Genomic DNA, 19,036 nt, shown 5'->3' with positions numbered 1-19,036 from the left:
AGTTCCAAATAAATCTTACAGTGGTGCAAACCACAGACTCATCAAATTTGAGCTTTATACAGAAATGCTATACCAGCTCATGGAGTATAAATAACAAGCCCATCTCTCTAGTCAGACAGTAAACGAAAAAGTACGGCAGTCACTACCACACACCAAATTTGAGCACTATACAGAAACACTATACTGGCTCATGGAGTATAAATAACAAGCCCATCTCTCTAGTCAGACAGTAAATCAAAAAGTATGGCAGTCACTATCCACACACAAGTCCAATACAGTCCTGGTTGTCATAGTTCACTTCATAAAGGCAGTGTAAGATGATAGTAGGTACCGAATGGGAAACTGAGAGTGAGCTAGCTGTGAGGTGTCCTCATATTGGGTTGTTATGGAATTTCTTATGATCAGTCTGTGATATCGGCAGCTTCCCTGTCAGAGGTGTGCTTTCCAGATGTGTGCAATGTTACGCATATCAGTATGTCTGTTTCTTCCATTTTCATGTTCACAAGGGTTACTAAATTTTTGTTTGATTATTATTTTATCCCATAGGATTACATTGTATGTACATATAATACAGCGAACATCAACAATATAAAACATTAAGTTTCTCACATTTATTAAAGAGCAACACAACTGTATTTAAGTTTTCTTAGATGAAGAATTATATAGAACATTATTTAGAGATTGAATTTATTAGGCAGAATAGTAGGAGAATATATATTGTAATGAAAAGTCAAGCTATATATTTTGCACTTAGCACAATTCAGTCATTGCTAATTCAGTCATTGCTAACAAGAAAGAAGGATGTATATGTGGTAAAGACCTGGAGACACTGGCGAGATTCAGACAGATTATATAATGCTAAGATAGAGATTTAGACACCAGAACTTAAACTGGAAAACATTTCCAGAGATAGACATGGACTCTAACCATAATTTATTGATTGTGAATTTTAGATTAAAGCTAAAAAAATTGCTGAAAGGTAGGAAATTAAGGTAATGAGATGTTTGGAAGTTAAGGTAATGAGAAGTTGATAAACTGAAAGAAACAAAGGTTGTTGAAAGTTTCAAAGGGAGTTTTTGACAAAATTGACTCGAAAGAGAAGGGAATAGAACAGAATATAAATGGGTAGCTTTGAAAGCCGAAGACAAGGCTTAGTACAAAAGTCATATTAAATGTGACTGAACAGAAAATATAAAAAGGCAATAAATGTAACAGGCAAAATGGGATACATGTATCTAAAACCTGGGACTGACAAGAAGTTCAAAATGGAAGAACAGGAAAGACTAAAGGAGAAATGCAGAGTTGTAGAAGTAAGGATGTTTATGGACAATGTAGATGACAGATGTAGAAAAATGGAAAGAATCTTTGGAGAAAAAAGAAACAATTGTATGGATTTTGAGAGCACAGTGAAGTAGAAAGAAGAAAATGCTGAAAAATGAAATGAATATATAGAAAGGCTATACAAAGCAAGAAACATGAAGAGAAAAATTTGACAGAGCACAAAAAGACATAAGTCGAAACAAGGCACCAGGTGTAGATCACATTAGAATTATTAATTAGAATTATTAATATCCATGGAAGAGTGAACCATGACAAAACTGTTCCATCTGAGCACTGGCTATATGAGGCAGTTGAAATACTCTCAGACTTCTAGAAGAATGTAATAATCCTGACCGAGCAAGGTGGTGCAGTGCTTAACACACTGGACTCACATTTGGGAGGACGACAGTTCAAACATTTGTCCAGCCATCCTGATTTAGGTTTTCCATGATTCCCCTACATTGCTTCAGGCAAATGCTGGGATGGTTCCTTTGAAAAGGCACAGCAAATTTCTTGCCCATCCTTCCCTAATCTGATGGGACCGATGTTTCCACTATTTGGTCCCCTCCCCCTGATCAGTCATCCAATAATCCTGATAAAAAAGATGGCAGGTCCATATATTATCAAACCACCAATTTAACAAGTCATGATTGCAAATTACAAACAAAAAATAGTTTGCAGAGTAGTGGATACACTGGTAGACACCAGCCAGGGAGAGACCAGATTGGATTCCAGAAGAATGTAAAAGCTTGCAAGCCAATACTGACCCTTCCAGTTGTCTTAGAAAATACATTGAAGAAAGATTGTTAGCATATTTACTGGTTTACATTCTTTGTAATCACCCCAAGTTATCAAGGATAAAATAGAGGCAGTAAAAAGCTGTTTACAGCTCGTACAGAAACCAGACTGCAGCTTAAGACAGCTTTTGTTGGTTGTGTTACACAGCTTCGATAAGTCATAGGAATGACGTATTGTAACACATGAAGCTGGTGAATAACTTATTTTTAACTGTATGACCAGTTTCAATCACATGTCAAAATATAACGTAATATACCTTTGACAGCTGTTTTATGATATACATGTGACACATGTTATTAACAAAAGCTTTACTGAAAAATGATCTCTGACTGAAATTGATGGTACAATTAAAAATAACCTATTGAGCAGCTTTGCTTCTTACACTATGTCATTTATACTGCAAAAGTTGAAGGCCATGTTAGTGAGCAGTAATTCAGAAGGAGCCGATCTCCTCCTCCCCCAATCCCCCACCCCTCACCGGTGCCTCTCTCTCTCTCTCTCTCTCTCTCTCTCTCTCTCTCTCTCTCTCTCACACACACACACACACACACACACACACCTCTTTTTTCCCACTGAGCAATTAGTAAAGCTAAAAAATGAGTAATTGGATGGAACTGATAGTATCTTGAAAAAATATTATAATATGAACATCAGCAAAGGATATGAGTAATGGAATGAAGTTAAAGTGAATCACGTGATAACGAGGGATTACATTATGAAATGAGACACTAAAAGCAGTAGACCAGTTTCGTTACGAGGGCTTGTTGAAAAGTACTGCCTCTCAATTTTTTATGTGAAAATGGTTAAAGCTTTTTAAATGATACAAGTGGTTTAAACAGTCTACATATTTATTCTTTATGTCTTCATATTTATTTCTCAACATATTCACCCTAGTTGTGAACACATTTCTCCCAACTAGAGACTACTCTCATTGCAGAATGTTTCACTTTCTTGATGGAGCCAAAACCTCACATCTGCTTGCACCACTTCATCACTATCAAAGAGAAGTCCTCAAAGGTGTTTGTTCAATTTTTGAAACAGATCAAAATTAGATGAACCATATCAGGACTGTGTGGAAGATGATTGATGACAGCAAGCCAGAGGCATTGGATTGTTTTTTGTTTATTTATACACGTTCAGATCAGAACATATATATATACAATGATTACAAAGTATATGTGCATATTTATATTCCATGTGCTGCCCAGAATTCCATTGTATAGACTCCCTTATCATTGGTAACAACCAGATCATCTGTGGAAACAGGTTCTGATAGTTTCGTGCAGTTGATTAGGTGCAGGTGGTCTTGAGGTTCACCACACTCACACAGTTCATCCCCTGAGAATTATCCCCATTTCTTCATGTTCACTTACACCAAGATACTCCAGCTCTCAGTCTATTGAAGATTTTCCACATCTCATGTGGGAGGTGATCTAGTGTGGGAGATGATGACCTGATGATCTGCAGCAAGTTCTTATTTTGGGTAGTCCCAGTATTTCTCTGATGATAAGCTATGCCAGAGTTGTATCTGATGGTTTGCAGGTGTTGTCGGAATTGGTTGCATAGTCCAGAGGAAACTTTTCCTCAATTTGAGTCTTTGTGGTTGATGTTCTCCTCCTAACAGGGGGTGTCTTTGGTCCATCTCATGCTTGTTTCTTTCTATTTCAGCAGCCTTTCTCCTTTGGATGTCTGGAGGTGCTTCGTCCATGAGGTAGTAGATTTTGTTAACAGGGGTTGCCCACAAGCAGCCGGTTACAGTTCATCTTGTTTCATTAAGTGCAATATGTATCTGTTTATCATGGCTGGAGTTCTGCCAAACAGGTGCTGCATACTCAGCAGTGGAGAAGCATAAAGAAAGGGCAGATGTACGGAGGACATGTGGATGTACTCCCCAGTTGTTGCTGGTCAGTTTCCTAATAATGTTATTCCTAGTACAGATTTTCATTTTTGTATCTGTGCAGTGTTCTTTGAAGGTGAGGGAATGGTCCAAAATCACTCGAAAGTATTTTGGGGTGTCACAATGGGTTAGCAGTTGATCTCTCCAGGTTATTCTCAGGTTCCTCTGAACCTCTCCGTTCTGTAAGTTGAATGCACACACTAGTGTTTTTGAGGGGATTGGCTTCAGGCAGATGCTATCATAATAGTAAGATAGTGCCTTAAGACCTGTTGTGAGTTTTCCTTCCACCTCCTCAAAAGTTCAACCATGTACAGCAAGTGCTGTGTCATCTGCATAAATGAACGATCTTGTGATAGGACTAACTGGCTGGTCATTAGTGTAACTATTATACAATAGCGGGTCTAGCACACTTCCTTGGGGGATACAATTTCTCTGTGTCCTCCATCGGCTCCTCTTGTTTTGTAGAGTAACAAAGAAATGTCTGTTTTGTAGTAGACATCTCATAAACTGTTAGGTGGAAGTCTTTTGTGGTGGCATAAATCTTTGTTAAAAGTTTCCTGTGATTGATGGTGTCATATGCAGCAGTAAGATCAGCAAAAGGGACACTGGTGATCTGCACATGTTCATATCCATCTTCTATGTGTTGTGTCAAGTTCAAGATCTGTCCACAACAATACCTCTCAGAGCGGAAATCCGATTGTTCTCTGATCAGTGTTTGGTCAACTTGGTCCGAGAGTTGATTCAGGATCATCCTCTCTAAAACCTTATATAGATGGCATAGGAGTGATATCGGTCAGAAATTTTTTATATCTGTTGGCTGTTTCCCAGGTTTCAGTAGGGCCACAACTTTGGTTTTCCTCCAGATCTTTGGTATTTGCAATCTTGAGACACAGGTGTTCTTCATATCTAGGATCCACTTCTTGGTTGCTGGTCCAAACATTTTTATTTGTTCCATACTCAAGTCATCTAATCCAGCAGCTTTATTGTTCTTTGTTGAGCATGAGCACATAGCAGTTTCTAATTCTTCCAGTGAGAAAGGTGTGCCATTATAGTTATTCTCCTCAGTATTTCTCTGGATCTTTGGAGTTACAGGGTTTGGATTGTTGCAATGCTCATGTGTGGTCTGACATTCTCATGCTGAAGGAGAGAATCTCTGTGGGTGGACAAACTCTTTGAATTCAAAACTCAATTAGAGCTCACTGTTTCTCACGCACTGACATAGTTATGTTACACACTGCCATATTACACGCTGAATTCAAAATCCTATAGTGGCAGAGGGCTGCAAATATGTAGACATGAATAATAAAGATGTAGAATGTTTGTTTTATTTTTAAAAAACTTTCAGCATTTACACATTAAAAATTGAGAGACATTACTTTTCAGCATGTCCTCAAATTTTGGTTGAAAAATAACTTATGAAGGCAAGAAAAGCATTGAAAAGTATTCTAACACCTAATATCAATCTAAGAGTTAGGAAGACTTTTTAGATATTATTTGTTTGGAGTGTAGCCTTACATGAAAGTGAAACATAGTTAATAAAACTGTTTGTGTCATACAGAACTGCTGTGTCAGACTGATGAGGTGCTCAAGTTTGATGCAGCTAAGAGAGTCATCTGCCAATAGCAGAATAATGAAGAGAAGTTTTAATTTACAGTAAAGAATAATCACACTTGGCTTCATGTGACTGGACCAGTACACCAACTGGAAAGCAAATGGCATAGCTTATAAGGATGATTCGCCAGTAAACTACAGTGACAGTTCTATTCTCTTGTTTCACACAATGCCTTTAAGACAAAGGGACGTGTCAGAAACTTAATGGATTTGCAACACAAGGCATTGAGGAAGAGAAACTGTTAAATAATAATTATGACTCATGAGTTTAATTTCAAGGTATAGATTTAGAATGCAAAATTACTTCAGTGCAAAACATAAATCACAAAAGAATGTAGTTATAAACACATCTATAAAATTCTGTTTATATCATCAACTGTTGAAATACCCACTACCTACTGTAATACTTATTGTTAGTTACTGGCACAGTGATTTCTGGATAGACTGAAGAGATTTCTTCAATATCATTCCATATGCTGTAACAATGTGATGTTTTAAATTCTGTTGGGTCACTGCAATTTATGCATAGATTTTGCCTTTGAGTTATACCAAAGAAAAAATAGTGCAGTGGCATCAAATCAGATAAACATGGAGGCCAGCTGACATTGCCTTCACATCCCATCTGATGAGTTATTTCCTAGCCCCAAGTTACTAGTAAGCCAGGCACTCATCACACTGTTACCACACACCTCTACATATTTTAAGTTGCATTTTCTCTGGGAGAGATGGTGGCACTTTGGTAGGAAATGATATTTTATCTGTTAAGGTTTATTCTGTGAAGTTCATAAATATAGCATCACCAGTAGAGAGAATTCTTTTAGGAAAGAGTTTGTTGTCCTGATATCACATCAAAACCGAGTGACAGAATTCCGTGTGTGTTTTGCTGTTCCATCGGTTAATCTTCTGGTGAAGTGACACATGATACAAGTGGATGCTGTTTGTGCTCAAAATGTGGACAACACTGGACTGACTTGTATCAGAGGCACTCACTATTTCTGTGGAGCTAACTTGTAGATAATGAGCAATAGCTGCCAGAACATCTATTTTGTTCACTCTGCTTGTTGCAGGTTTGCTCTATATCCTCTGTTTAGTATTTCAGTCCCCTTCCAATAAAAATTTTTCGCACATCCACTGAAATGTCATACTTGGTGGACATCATCCTGGAACAGAGGAGATATTGTATTTAATTGATGAAAGGAGAAAATAAAAACAAATGAAGTAAATGAAGCAGGCGAAAAGGAATACAAATGTCTCAAAAATGAGATCGACAGGAAGTAGACAACATTCCATTAGAACTACTGATAGCCTCAGGAGAGCCAGCCATGACAAAACTCTTCCATCTGGTGAGCAATATGTATGAGACAGGTGAAATATTCTCAGACTTCAAGAAAAATATAATAATTCCAATCCCAAAGAAAGCAGGTGTTGACAGGTGTGAAAATTACCAAACTATCAGTTTAATAAGTCATGGCTGCAAAATACTAACACAAATTCTTTACAGATGAGTGGAAAAACTGGTAGAAGCTGATCTTGGGGAAGATCAGGTTGGATTCTGTAGAAATGTTGGAACACACGAGGCAATACTGACCCTATGACTTATCTTAGAAAATAGATTAAGGAAAGGCAAATCTGCATTTCTAGCATTTGTAGACTTAGAGAAAGCTTTTGACAATCTTGATTGGAATACTCTCTTTCAAATTCTGAAGGTGGCAGGGGTAAAATACAGGGATTGAAAGGGTATTTACAATTTGTACAGAAACCAGATGGCAGTTATAAGAGTCGAGGGGCAGGAAAAGGAAGCAGTCATTGAGAAGGGATAGAGACAGGATTGTAGACTATCCCTAATGCTATTCAATCTGTATATTGAGCAAGCAATAAAGGAAACGAAAGAAAAATTAGGAGTAGGAATTAAAATCCATGGAGAAGAAATAAGATCTTTGAGGTTTGCTGATGACATTGAAACACTGTCAGAGACAGCAAAGGACTTGGAAGAGCAGTTGAACAGAATGGACAGTGTCTTGAAAGGAGGATGTAAGATGAACATCAACAAGAGTAAAATGAGGATAATGGAATGTAGTTGAATTAAATCAGTTGATGCTGAAGGAATTAGATTAGGAAATGAGACTCTTAAAGTAGTAGATGAATTTTGCTATTTGGGAAGCAAAATAGATGATGATGGTCGAAGTAGAGATTATATAAAATGTAGACTGGCAATGGCAAGGAAAGCATTTCTGAAGAAGAGAAATTTGTTAACATCGAGTATAGATTTAAGTGTCAGGAAGTCCTTTCTGAAAGTATTTGTATGGAATGTAGCGTTGTATGGAAGTGAAACATGGTCAATAAATTTTTTAGGCAAGAAGAGAATAGAAGATTTGAAATGTGGGGCTACAGAAGAATGCTGAAGAGTACATGGGTAGATCATGTAACTCATGAGGAGGTACTGAATAGAACTGGAGACAAGAGGAATTCGTGGCATAACTTGACTAGGAGGAGGAATTGGTTGATATGACACATTCTGAGGCATCAAGGGATCAGCAATTTAGTACTGGAGGGAAGTGTGGAGTGTAAAAAGTGTAGAGGAAGACCAAGAGATGAATACACTAAGCAGATTCAGAAGGATGTAGGTTGCTGTAGCTACTCAGAGATGAAGAAGCTTGCACAGGCCATTGGTCAGGATACCTTTGTGCATATAACTCAGCTGTTCTCTTCACCTTCCTTCTGTATTCTCGGTAGAGAAGTTGCATATCTATTGTCGCTTGATTTGTGAAAGATATTTATTTTTTCAAACTGACCAGTATTTGACACACTTGTACCACATAGAATGAAAGCTTTGTTCTTCTGTACCTTTTTAATAACATTATTTGGGTGGTGGAACATTCTGTTTCCTCCTTATCCAAAGTGCCATACTTCCTTATTTGAGTATATAACCATGGACATTTGTATAAAACAGCAATCAATTTCACATTCAAAACAGATAAATCCTAAGTTCTAAATACAGTAATTACTCTGAAACTACTAATTGGATTTTGAAGAATCTGTCGATGATACTAACAGTGGAAAAAACCATAGTTCCATTTGAGAAAATGGAATTGATACCAGTATCTTTGTAATTAACCCTTGAGTGGGCATGCTGACTTTCGTAACATATGTGCCACATGGCATACTTTGTACATGTGTAAAGAATAGGTGTCTTTATGATACCAGGGGTAAAAAAAGTAAGAGGAAAATCATTGTTTAATCTTAGTCTGATTAAATAACAATAAAATAAACATACATAATACGCATTTAAGTGCTGTTTAATTAAACAACAAAGAAATAAATTTTCATTACACAACTCTGTTGCCATGGACAGATGTTAGTCCACAGCAATTACACACTCGAAGCATTAAACAGTGCAGCTGGATCAGATCCCATCCAATTGCATATTTGACAGCTTGTTATCTCATGGACAACTGTCTCATTGTGGGATTGTGCTGCTAGCTCATAATTTGGGTCATTTTCTTGGATGGATTGTAAATTTTTTCTGACCTAGCTTGCTTGATATATTATATTACTGCTGCTTGCTTGGACGTGTAACAACATAATTTATGACTGTGTTTGCTGAAACAGTAATGAAGGAATAGGTATGGTCTCACAATGGTGAAGCAACAACGGAACTGTGAAAAACAATTTTATTTGTCTGTGGCATGCTTTATACATAATCGTGCTCACTTGAGGGTTAATATAGCTATGAAAAGAGACTTTACTCTCCCATAATTCATCTAATTGAAAACAGTATTACAAATCTTAAATGGTTCCAGAAATATTTAAGGTGAATAGCTTGGCTGAATCATCCCGTCTTTTACACGTACTCTCACACAACCACATTTTGTAACTTTTTTGAAATTAAAAGAAGACAGAAAGAGCAAGTTGGCCTTTCGGTAAGGCACTGTACTTGCATTCAGGAAGAGCAATTCCCATCTGACCATCCACATTTAGGTTATCTGTGTTTTCTCCACACTGCTTAAAGCAGATGCCAAGACAGCTCGTTTGATAAGGGAATGGAATGAAATGATCATCTGGCATTGGTCATTGGGTTTCCCAGCCTGGGGAAGTTTGACCGCCAAGTTACAAGTCTTTTTTAGTTGACACCACATTGGATGACTGGGGTGTTGATGATGAAATGATGATCAGGACAACAACATAACAAGCAAACCCCGCACAGGGAAAATCTCCGATGCAGCCAGGAATCTAACCCTGGCCCTTTGCATGGCAGTCAGGACACACTAACCACTCAGCTAAGGAGAATTTTCTTCCAAGCCTTAGCCATTTCATTTCTTATGGCAGGGTTACCAGCAAGACCCTGACCCATAATCTTCCTTTGTTCTTTTATAAAATGGATTTCCTATATCACGTTTCATTCTTCTTCTCATCTTTTTTCTTTTCTTTTTTTCCTCTCAATGTCTACTATTTGGCACCTGTACATAAAATTTTATATTTGTGTAGTAAGACTGCTGGAGTAATATTGACTCCCTATACTCTCCTCACGGGAACTTTGGTGAGATTTAAGTGGTTGACTGGAAGATGTTTGAAACAATATATTGTGATGGACTTTTATTCTGTAAGAGCTTTGTCTGAAACACACTTTCATGCAGAATAAGGATAGAGATGTATATATTTGACCACTGTTTGAAACACTCACTTACCTTAAGCAAAATAGTTTTAAAACATTAAGTGACCATTAGTTTCATTTTTTCTTCATTTCAATGTTTCTCTTTTATGGTGACAAATAGATGCTGTATCCTTAGCAGCCTTCCCAAGATATAGATTAAAAGCTAGCTTATGTTTCTCTTTTACATTTCAGATATGCAAAAATATTGTTGGAATCCACACTATTACTGGAACACATTTCTCTATTGTAGAAGAGGCTGAAACTGCAAATATAATCAACAATGAGCTAGAGAAGTCAAATAAACATTGATACTAATACAGTCATCAGTTTATTTAGTATGTGTACAATCATTTGACAGCTTCAACAATTGCAGTCATAATGATGTTAATGAGATATGTATTTGCTTTGAGTAAAGGCATGTTACCAATGACTGGTGTGCCTTCATTATTATTTATATTAAACAGATTGTACCTTACCTAATGCACACCAGAAAACTAAAAGACTGTTTTAGATCAGTCACCCATTATCACATATCATGATCATGTCAAAACAACCTTTTGATTAGCCATTTCTCTGTAAAGGGATGGCTCTTAAATTATAGAATATTAAATCACTATTGTATATTGTAAACTCATGCCATTAGTTTAAAATACAATTCTGAAACAGTAATAACAGGTTTGTTTTATTTTTCCATTGAACCACTCTGAGATAAACCATTCATGGTAAGATATCAAAATGAAACTGTACTGTATAGTGTTGCCAACAAATGTGAAAAGTGATCTGTAATTATTTTTCGAGAACCGTAGGCACTCATCCACACATGGCATTAATTTTATCATGTTTGTGACATCACATTAACAAGTGCACCACCAATGGGATAAGATATAAATATACACAAATTGTATTCCTTAACTTAGTTATATGTGATAATTCACATCGTAACTGCCTTTTAACAGCTGCTAAGATCAGAATGTGTCTTCTTCCATTCAAGCTGTGAGTTTGTTTGCATTAGGGCTAGTCACTTTTCTTTGTTATCTGTCTGTAATGAATCTATCCTTCTGTCCTATATTGTCCATCAGCAGTTCAATATGTTTCTGCCTGGGTCTTTCCCTGCTGTTCCATTCATTCAGTACTTCACATATTGCCATTTTAGTCAACATAGAGTCAGCATTTTATGCCAGCATCAAATGTAGAAAGCTTTAGTTCTTTTCGACAATGTTCCCTGTGTCCTGGTCTCAATCCTATACAACAGCATACTCCATTCAAATATTTTCATTGTTCTCATCTTCTTGAATGCATTACTAATTCAATTTAAATTTTGCTTTTGTTCCTATCATCAGGTGTGCATCCGCATAATCAAATTTTTGTACAGTTTCCAATAGTGTCTTAGTCAAAATAATTTTTTACTAACAATGAAACTTTTGATTTAGTTTTGTTTAGCTGTAAGCTACTGCATAATAAACAGAAAAATGTATGTTATCAGGTGCCAGTAGACTTCCAGATACTTATTATCTGTGCTCTTTTTTTTTTGTCTACTTAATCCTGAATAATGCTATTTGTCTCTTGACTCATGAATAATAAAAAATGGAAAGATTTTTGACAAATTATGTGTTTTCCAATTTTTTACAGTCAAACAGTTCTGTAGTGCAGTAGCAGTCACAGTGCCTGAGTCTAGCACAGCATTAAATATTTGTGAAATTCTTAAAATTGGTATATCTTGTGCACAAACATAATCATCAACTAACAGTGAACATGTTCTTGTATCAGATATGCTGTGAATTAAAGGGTATATTAATTGAGCCACAGAAAGTCAGCTTCATAGACATATTTTGTCTAAAATAGAGTCAATGGAGAAAAAGTTAAGTCTCTCAAATGTTGCATGATTGGTCAGATCCTCTTGATGAGTTCATACTCCACCAGACAAATTTTGAAGGCACTACATGCACCCAGGTCTATCGACAGTAATGTTACTACATAACAGAAATGTCTATTGTAGCTCTAAGAAATTATCTGATAAGCACTGATGAATTTCAAACCACACTCTACAAATGAATCATACAGCAGAGATGCTGTGTCGCACTATCCTTTTCATAATATTGTTACATTCCACCCTGGATTTTCTATTATGCACTACATGCACCCAGGTCTATCGACAGTAATGTTACTACATAACAGAAATGTCTATTGTAGGTCTAAGAAATTATCTGATAAGCACTGATGAATTTCAAACCACACTCTACAAATGAATCATACATCAGAGATGCTGTGTCGCACTATCCTTTTCATAATATTGTTACATTCCACCCTGGATTTTCTATTATTCGATGTTGTACAAATGAGTCATTAGATGTAATTCATAATTTTCCACTATTTCAACTTTTTTTCTATTGTAGATCAGGTACAGAGATGTGAAGTAATAATATTGTTCAGTTGTGATAGATGACAAAATGAAATGTGTAGCTTTACTTGGAGCAGCATGAATAATACCATCAATTGTCTTTCGAACAGTGCAGTGGACAATTTGTGGTGTTATGACTCATAATAGATGATGTGGCACTCAGATGGGCACAGGAGCATAGGTATGTGAGATGAATATGTCAGAGAATCATTGCTAGTAGTAGGTCCTAGAAAAATAATTGCTATGGATTTTTGAATATTAAATAACACAGTCTGAAAAAAAGAAAGGAAAAAAGAAAAAAAATGTTAATGTTATTGTCACCTATTTTAAAGGCTTCGGCAATGGCCTTGCTGCAGTGGATACACTGGTGCCCGCCAGATAACCGAAGCTAAGTGCTGCTCATGACCTCATAGACAACCTAACATTCAAGTATCGAAAGCTCCTAATGTTGATCTATGCCTCAGGACTATGATACAGCCAATGTCGTGCTGTAATAATATTTCCGAGAGCCCACCCTTCTGCACAGGTGTAAAAATTCACGTTAGGCAACCTGAGTTGTAGCAGCCAGGTTGCTTTTTGGCATAGTTGTGCTCACTGTCCTCAACTTATTGTGCAGATTCTGTATGCATACAATCTGAATTGCATTTTCTGCTCTGATGGTGGTCTCTTTTATGTAATCATTATCAGCATTACCCGATTGAAACAAAATCAAAGTATACATTGTTATTTGAGTTTCTTCATAAGGAAAATGAAAAATTGTGACAAACCTGTAATATTTCGCGTTCCTGTCTTGTATCTGAATTTTAGTACAGGCAGCTTTGTATCCTAGTCTCTCTGACTGATGTCCAAGTACAGAGATTGTATCTGTCAGTGTCTTATTCAGATATTCCATGGCCCCATTCATCTGAGAATTGCAAACAGTTGTCATCCTGTGAACAATGTTGCATTGTAAAATTACTTCTGATACCTGACAGACTAAGTATACTGCCAAACAAGAAAAGAAAATCACACAGATGGCATGGTCAGATGTCAATGTGACTTCATACATGTACACACCATTGATGGGTATGAGTTGCAATTCTCTGTGACAGGTAAAATGGCTATTACTTTCCCACAAATACGGCTGGGAGTAAATAAATTTTATGAGGAACAGTTAACGTGAATTGAGAAGAATTACCTCAGGACTGAGAAAGGGTGCTATGAAATCGAGTGGTCCATCAATAAAATTTAACCCTGTTTATTATTGTAAGACAGACCATTCACTTGTTGTTATGATCAGTATTCTTTATACTGACAAGCCAGAAGAATCTACCAAGATGATTGGTAAGATGGCCACTAAGGCTCAAGAGGAATTACAATCAAATGGAACAGAAATAGGTGCTTGTCATCCCAGCTCATTCATTACCAGACAGACTAACTACACTGCCCGACAAAAAGTGACGCACACAGGTGGCATTGTTAGATGTCAATGTGACTTCATACATGTACACACTATTGATGGATATGAATTGCAATTCTCTGTGAAAGGTAAAATGGTTATAGATGTGTAGGGCATTTGAATGTGACAGTGATGCAGTACTGCACTGCATGGGTATGTAAGAGCAGGTGTACTCATTGTCAAGGTTCTGGTCAACCCCATCTGACCACCACAAGGAAGAATCACCATATAATGCATCAAGAACATCATAACCCCTTCACAAAAATAAGTAATGGACTCCTTGATACATCGTGTGTCATCATGCACCACTGCTCAAATACCAGTGGCAGCAGGTGGAATAGGGAAATACAACCCCATAAATATGCTGCCATTAACATAACAAAACAAATGACTGTGCTTCAAATAGTGCCTTAATTAGGAAGCTTTGCATTGTGTTCAGTGATAAATCATGGTTCTGTGCCACACTGGATAAAGATTGTTGGTAAGTACAGCAATGGCCTGGGGAGAGGTCCCATTCTTTCATAGTTTAGGAGAAGCATAGCAGTGTTACTATCGTCATTGTGACATGGGAAACCATCAGGTATGGCTCCAGGCCTTGAGTGTGTGATGTTCACATGCTTTATTTCTTCGTTGATGGTCCACAACGTTGACATACAGCGTTGCTATACTGGCTGAAAAAGGGGGGGTGGCAATTCAACACAGACTACATTACATGATGTAGCCAACAGGTGCACATTTGTGTTTCACCGTTCTTTACTTTCGCAGTTAAATGGCCAGGTCACTATTGCTTAACTTTCGATGCGCTTCATTAATAGTTTGCAGGAAAACATCCACATACTGCTACAATAGTTTACTGTTGAACATCTACAAGCAACGAAAGCCAAACCACACATTTCACACTTCTTGAAGAATAAAAAGGTATGTGTGGAACAGACACTTATCATTATGGGTTTCTCGTCTGAAATTCAGCCATGGGCTGACAGTCTGGTGACCAAAAATCAGGCCCTTATATATACTCACAATAATAGGCACTGAAACTATAGATTGTTTGATGTTTAATTTACAGAAATTACAATTAAAACTTTACTCATTAAATTAACTGAATACATCGAAAAATTGGTTCTTTTTAACAGTTTCTTCTACTACAAGAGTTAGGCCGAATTATTTGTTTAAATGATGAAATTAACAGATATCGTTATGCAAACAATACTTTTGACAAAACTGTTAATTACTTTGGAATTAATTAAGGGCTAGCTTTGCTAACACATTTTTGAATAGATCTAAATAGATTCTTTAAGGATACTATTTGTTGTTCAAATGTTTATAATTAGTACAGAATTTATATTTGTTTATAAGTCAACAACAGAATTTAAGTTGTGAAACAATTACTGATTTCATTCTATAACAAAAGATACTAACTAGGCATAATCAAAATAAATTAGAAAAGCCATTACATACATAAAACTAAGCGCAAAATTAAACCTAGTATTGTATTTTTTTAAACTGAGGGCCAAATTATCTGTTTTATGAAAATGCAGATTATACTCATGTCTGTTAATGGTAATTAGTTACAAGTGAAAAAATTAACTTTAAGGAGGCAGATGGCAAAATAAGAGGGGATGTAAAATTATCCCAGCTTGCTTCATCATGTCACCCCCTCATTGGACTGACCAAATAGATACAGCAAATAGCTAACTGGGCAATTAAATGATCACAAATGACCCCAGAAATTGGGTTTAACAATCTACACACACAAAAAATATTACATTAGAAATCTCCCTATCAGAAACTGCAATACATATGTATTTTCAAATTTATACTTATATGAACTGGCTAAATGAAAATCCCCATAAGAAATATTTACGTACAGTGTATTATACAATGTCACAAAATATCCACAAGTTATACTTTTAACAAAAATTATGCATCTTCAACATAATTGATATCCTTTTTGGGTAAACAAGGATGACATTCAGAGATACATATCATTTTATACAAGTCCTATCTTGCTTTAAAAAAAATCCTCATGGGTTGCAAAAAGTTAAATTACACTGTGCATTGCATTTCACTTTTTAGACAAAAAATTTCACTTGCTCAATGTTTAGTATTTTTCACAAGCAGTTTGACATTTTCACGTATTTTCTCACCAAGTTGGCCACACCTTCATCATTTCCAAGTGGCAGTTAGTAAGGAAATGCACTGCTATCAGTTCCCTTAGAAGTGGTTCTCCTCCACCACAGTACACAAAAAATTAGACAAAATACCCTACTTTAGTACATTTACTTTTACTTCCAACTTAAGTATAAAAATGTTTCACACTAAAATTGATAGTCATTACTTCATAAATAGATTCATTACACAGTTCTCATAACATCACAATAGTTATCACTAAAATTGACTATAGTACAAAAGGTGGGGAATAGTAAAAATTGGAAAATCAAGTACACATTATACTACATAACATTAATCTAGGACATAACTGTCTGAAACTGGTTAAACTTGAAATACTTTTGTTTCTTTCCCACTTGCAAAATAGCAAAAACTCAAGATGTGCAGTAGCACAGATTTACTAATCGTTACATTATGAAAAAGAATTGAGTCATGAATATAATAGAGGGAAACATTCCACGCAGGAAAAAGTCTGCTTGTATCTGTGTATGTGTGGTTGGATATGGGTGTGTGTGCGAGTGTATACCTGTCCTTTTTTCCCCCTAAGGTAAGTCTTTCCGCTCCCGGGATTGGAATGACTCCTTACCCTCTCCCTTAAAACCCACATCCTTTCGTCTTTCCCTCTCCTTCCCTCTTTCCTGATGAAGCAACCGTTGGTTGTGAAAGCTAGAATTTTGTGTGTATGATTGTGTTTGTTTGTGTGTCTATCGACCTGCCAGCGCTTTCATAAAGAATTGAGTCACCATCACATAACTTAATTACTACTCAAATAAAATTAAGGGGATTGAAGCTGTACCAAATCATAGCCCCGTTTCTTTACTCATCTCTGAGCACTACTCTCATTCAACCAGAAAATTAAATCCTCACAAAATGCTACCAAATAGTTTATTTGTCAGAATGTTCACATCAGTTTAGCACCACAGTTATCAGTAAATCAGCAATATTACTTTTCTTCATTACAGTATTACCACTTCTAGCTCATAATTCCTCAGAACACAAATAGAAGTTTTCAGATAACCTTTAGATCCAATGACGCAGCATTATATGACTTGTACCTCACTAAAATATTGCTCTTTCTGTTAAGCTCTCATTCCCACCTGCAGTGTCATGAACTGCACAATACACGCAGTACCCAATGTAGCCTAGTTCAAAATTTGATCACCAATATGGTTACACAACATTTGTTTAAAAAAAAAATCCTACTGCAGAGACAGGCTACCTAACCGTTAAGACCCTAACATTATTCATTATCTTATTATTTCATTAGTGCTTCATTATCTAATAAATAAACACCTACTGTGCTTATCTAATGCAAAACTGACTCTACTGAAAAGCACACCACAGTAACAGATCCTTATGCTAAGGCATACTTAACCCTCATTACTGATCAGACAAAATTATCACTTAGAAGAACTATTATTTCACAGTATTCCATCAAACTTCCCCCCATGAACCATGGACCTTGCCATTGGTGGGGAGGCTTGCATGCCTATATGACTTACCAAATGAAAGTGCTGGCAGGTCGACAGACACACAAACAAACACAAACATACACACAAAATTCAAGCTTTCGCAACAAACTATTTTTCCTACGTGGAATGTTTCCCTCTATTATAACTACATATATATAAACTATATATATATATATATATATATATATATATATATATATATATATATATATATATATATAAACAAAGATGATGTGACTTACCAAACGAAAGCGCTGGCACGTCGATAGACACACAAACAAACACAAACATACATGTTTGTGTGTCTATCGACGTGCCAGCGCTTTCGTTTGGTAAGTCACATCATCTTTGTTTTTAGATATATTTTTCCCACGTGGAAGTTTCCATCTATTATATATATATATATATATATATATATATATATATATATATATATATATATATATATATATATATATAAAGAAAACAAAGATGATGTGACTTATCGAACGAAAGCGCTGGCAGGTCGATAGACACACAAACACACACACAAAATTCAAGCTTTTGCAACAAACCGTTGCCTCATCGGGAAAGATGAAGAGTTTAAATATGTCTGCTTGTGTCTGTATATGTGTGGATGGATATGTGTGTGTGTGCGAGTGTATACCCGTCCTTTTTTCCCCCTAAGGTAAGTCTTTCCGCTCCCGGGATTGGAATGACTCCTTACCCTCTCCCTTAAAACCCACATCCTTTCGTCTTTCCCTCTCCTTCCCTCTTTCCTGATGAGGCAACAGTTTGTTGCGAAAGCTTGAATTTTGTGTTTATGTTTGTGTTTGTTTGTGTGTCTGTCGACCTGCCAGCACTTTCATTTGGTAAGTCACATCATCTTTGTTTTTAGATATATTTTTCCTAAGTGGAATATTTCCCTCTATTATAACCTTTTATATATATATATATATATATATATATATATATATATATATATATATATATATATATATATATATATATATAGTTTTTTCCAGAAACATGCCTCACCACCATACCCTCTGTTTTCTTAATAGATTCAAAAAATGCCTGTGAAATACCATTCAAATCACTAGCACCGTCCAATAAACACTTAACATGTATACCTTGTTCCCTTGCTTTTTACTTACTGTGTGATCTTCTTCATATAACAAATCCTCATTAATCCTTTCCCTTGAAAAACTATCATCCTCCTTACCAAAATGATTATCAGACACAGTCAAATGACAGATGGCATGGTCCCCTTCCTCTTTACCACTCTCAAACTCTAACTCTT

General features: G+C 36.2%; 1 protein-coding gene across 1 annotated transcript in view; it reads left to right on the top strand.

Moving 5' to 3' along the window:
* Positions 1-10,908, top strand: part of LOC126203689 (fatty acid synthase-like) — a 469,334-nt gene extending 458,426 nt beyond the window's left edge. Inside the window, exon 37 of the mRNA XM_049938059.1 lies at positions 10,470-10,908. Within this exon, the coding sequence (XP_049794016.1) occupies positions 10,470-10,586 (117 nt within the window). The 3' untranslated portion in view covers positions 10,587-10,908. The remainder of the gene's footprint in view (positions 1-10,469) is intronic.
* Positions 10,909-19,036: the final 8,128 nt, after the last annotated feature.

The sequence above is a fragment of the Schistocerca nitens genome, chromosome 9 (genome assembly GCF_023898315.1).
Source record: "Schistocerca nitens isolate TAMUIC-IGC-003100 chromosome 9, iqSchNite1.1, whole genome shotgun sequence".
In the NCBI taxonomy this organism is placed as follows: Eukaryota; Metazoa; Arthropoda; class Insecta; order Orthoptera; family Acrididae; genus Schistocerca; species Schistocerca nitens.
This window is presented reverse-complemented; position numbering and strand designations above follow the sequence as displayed.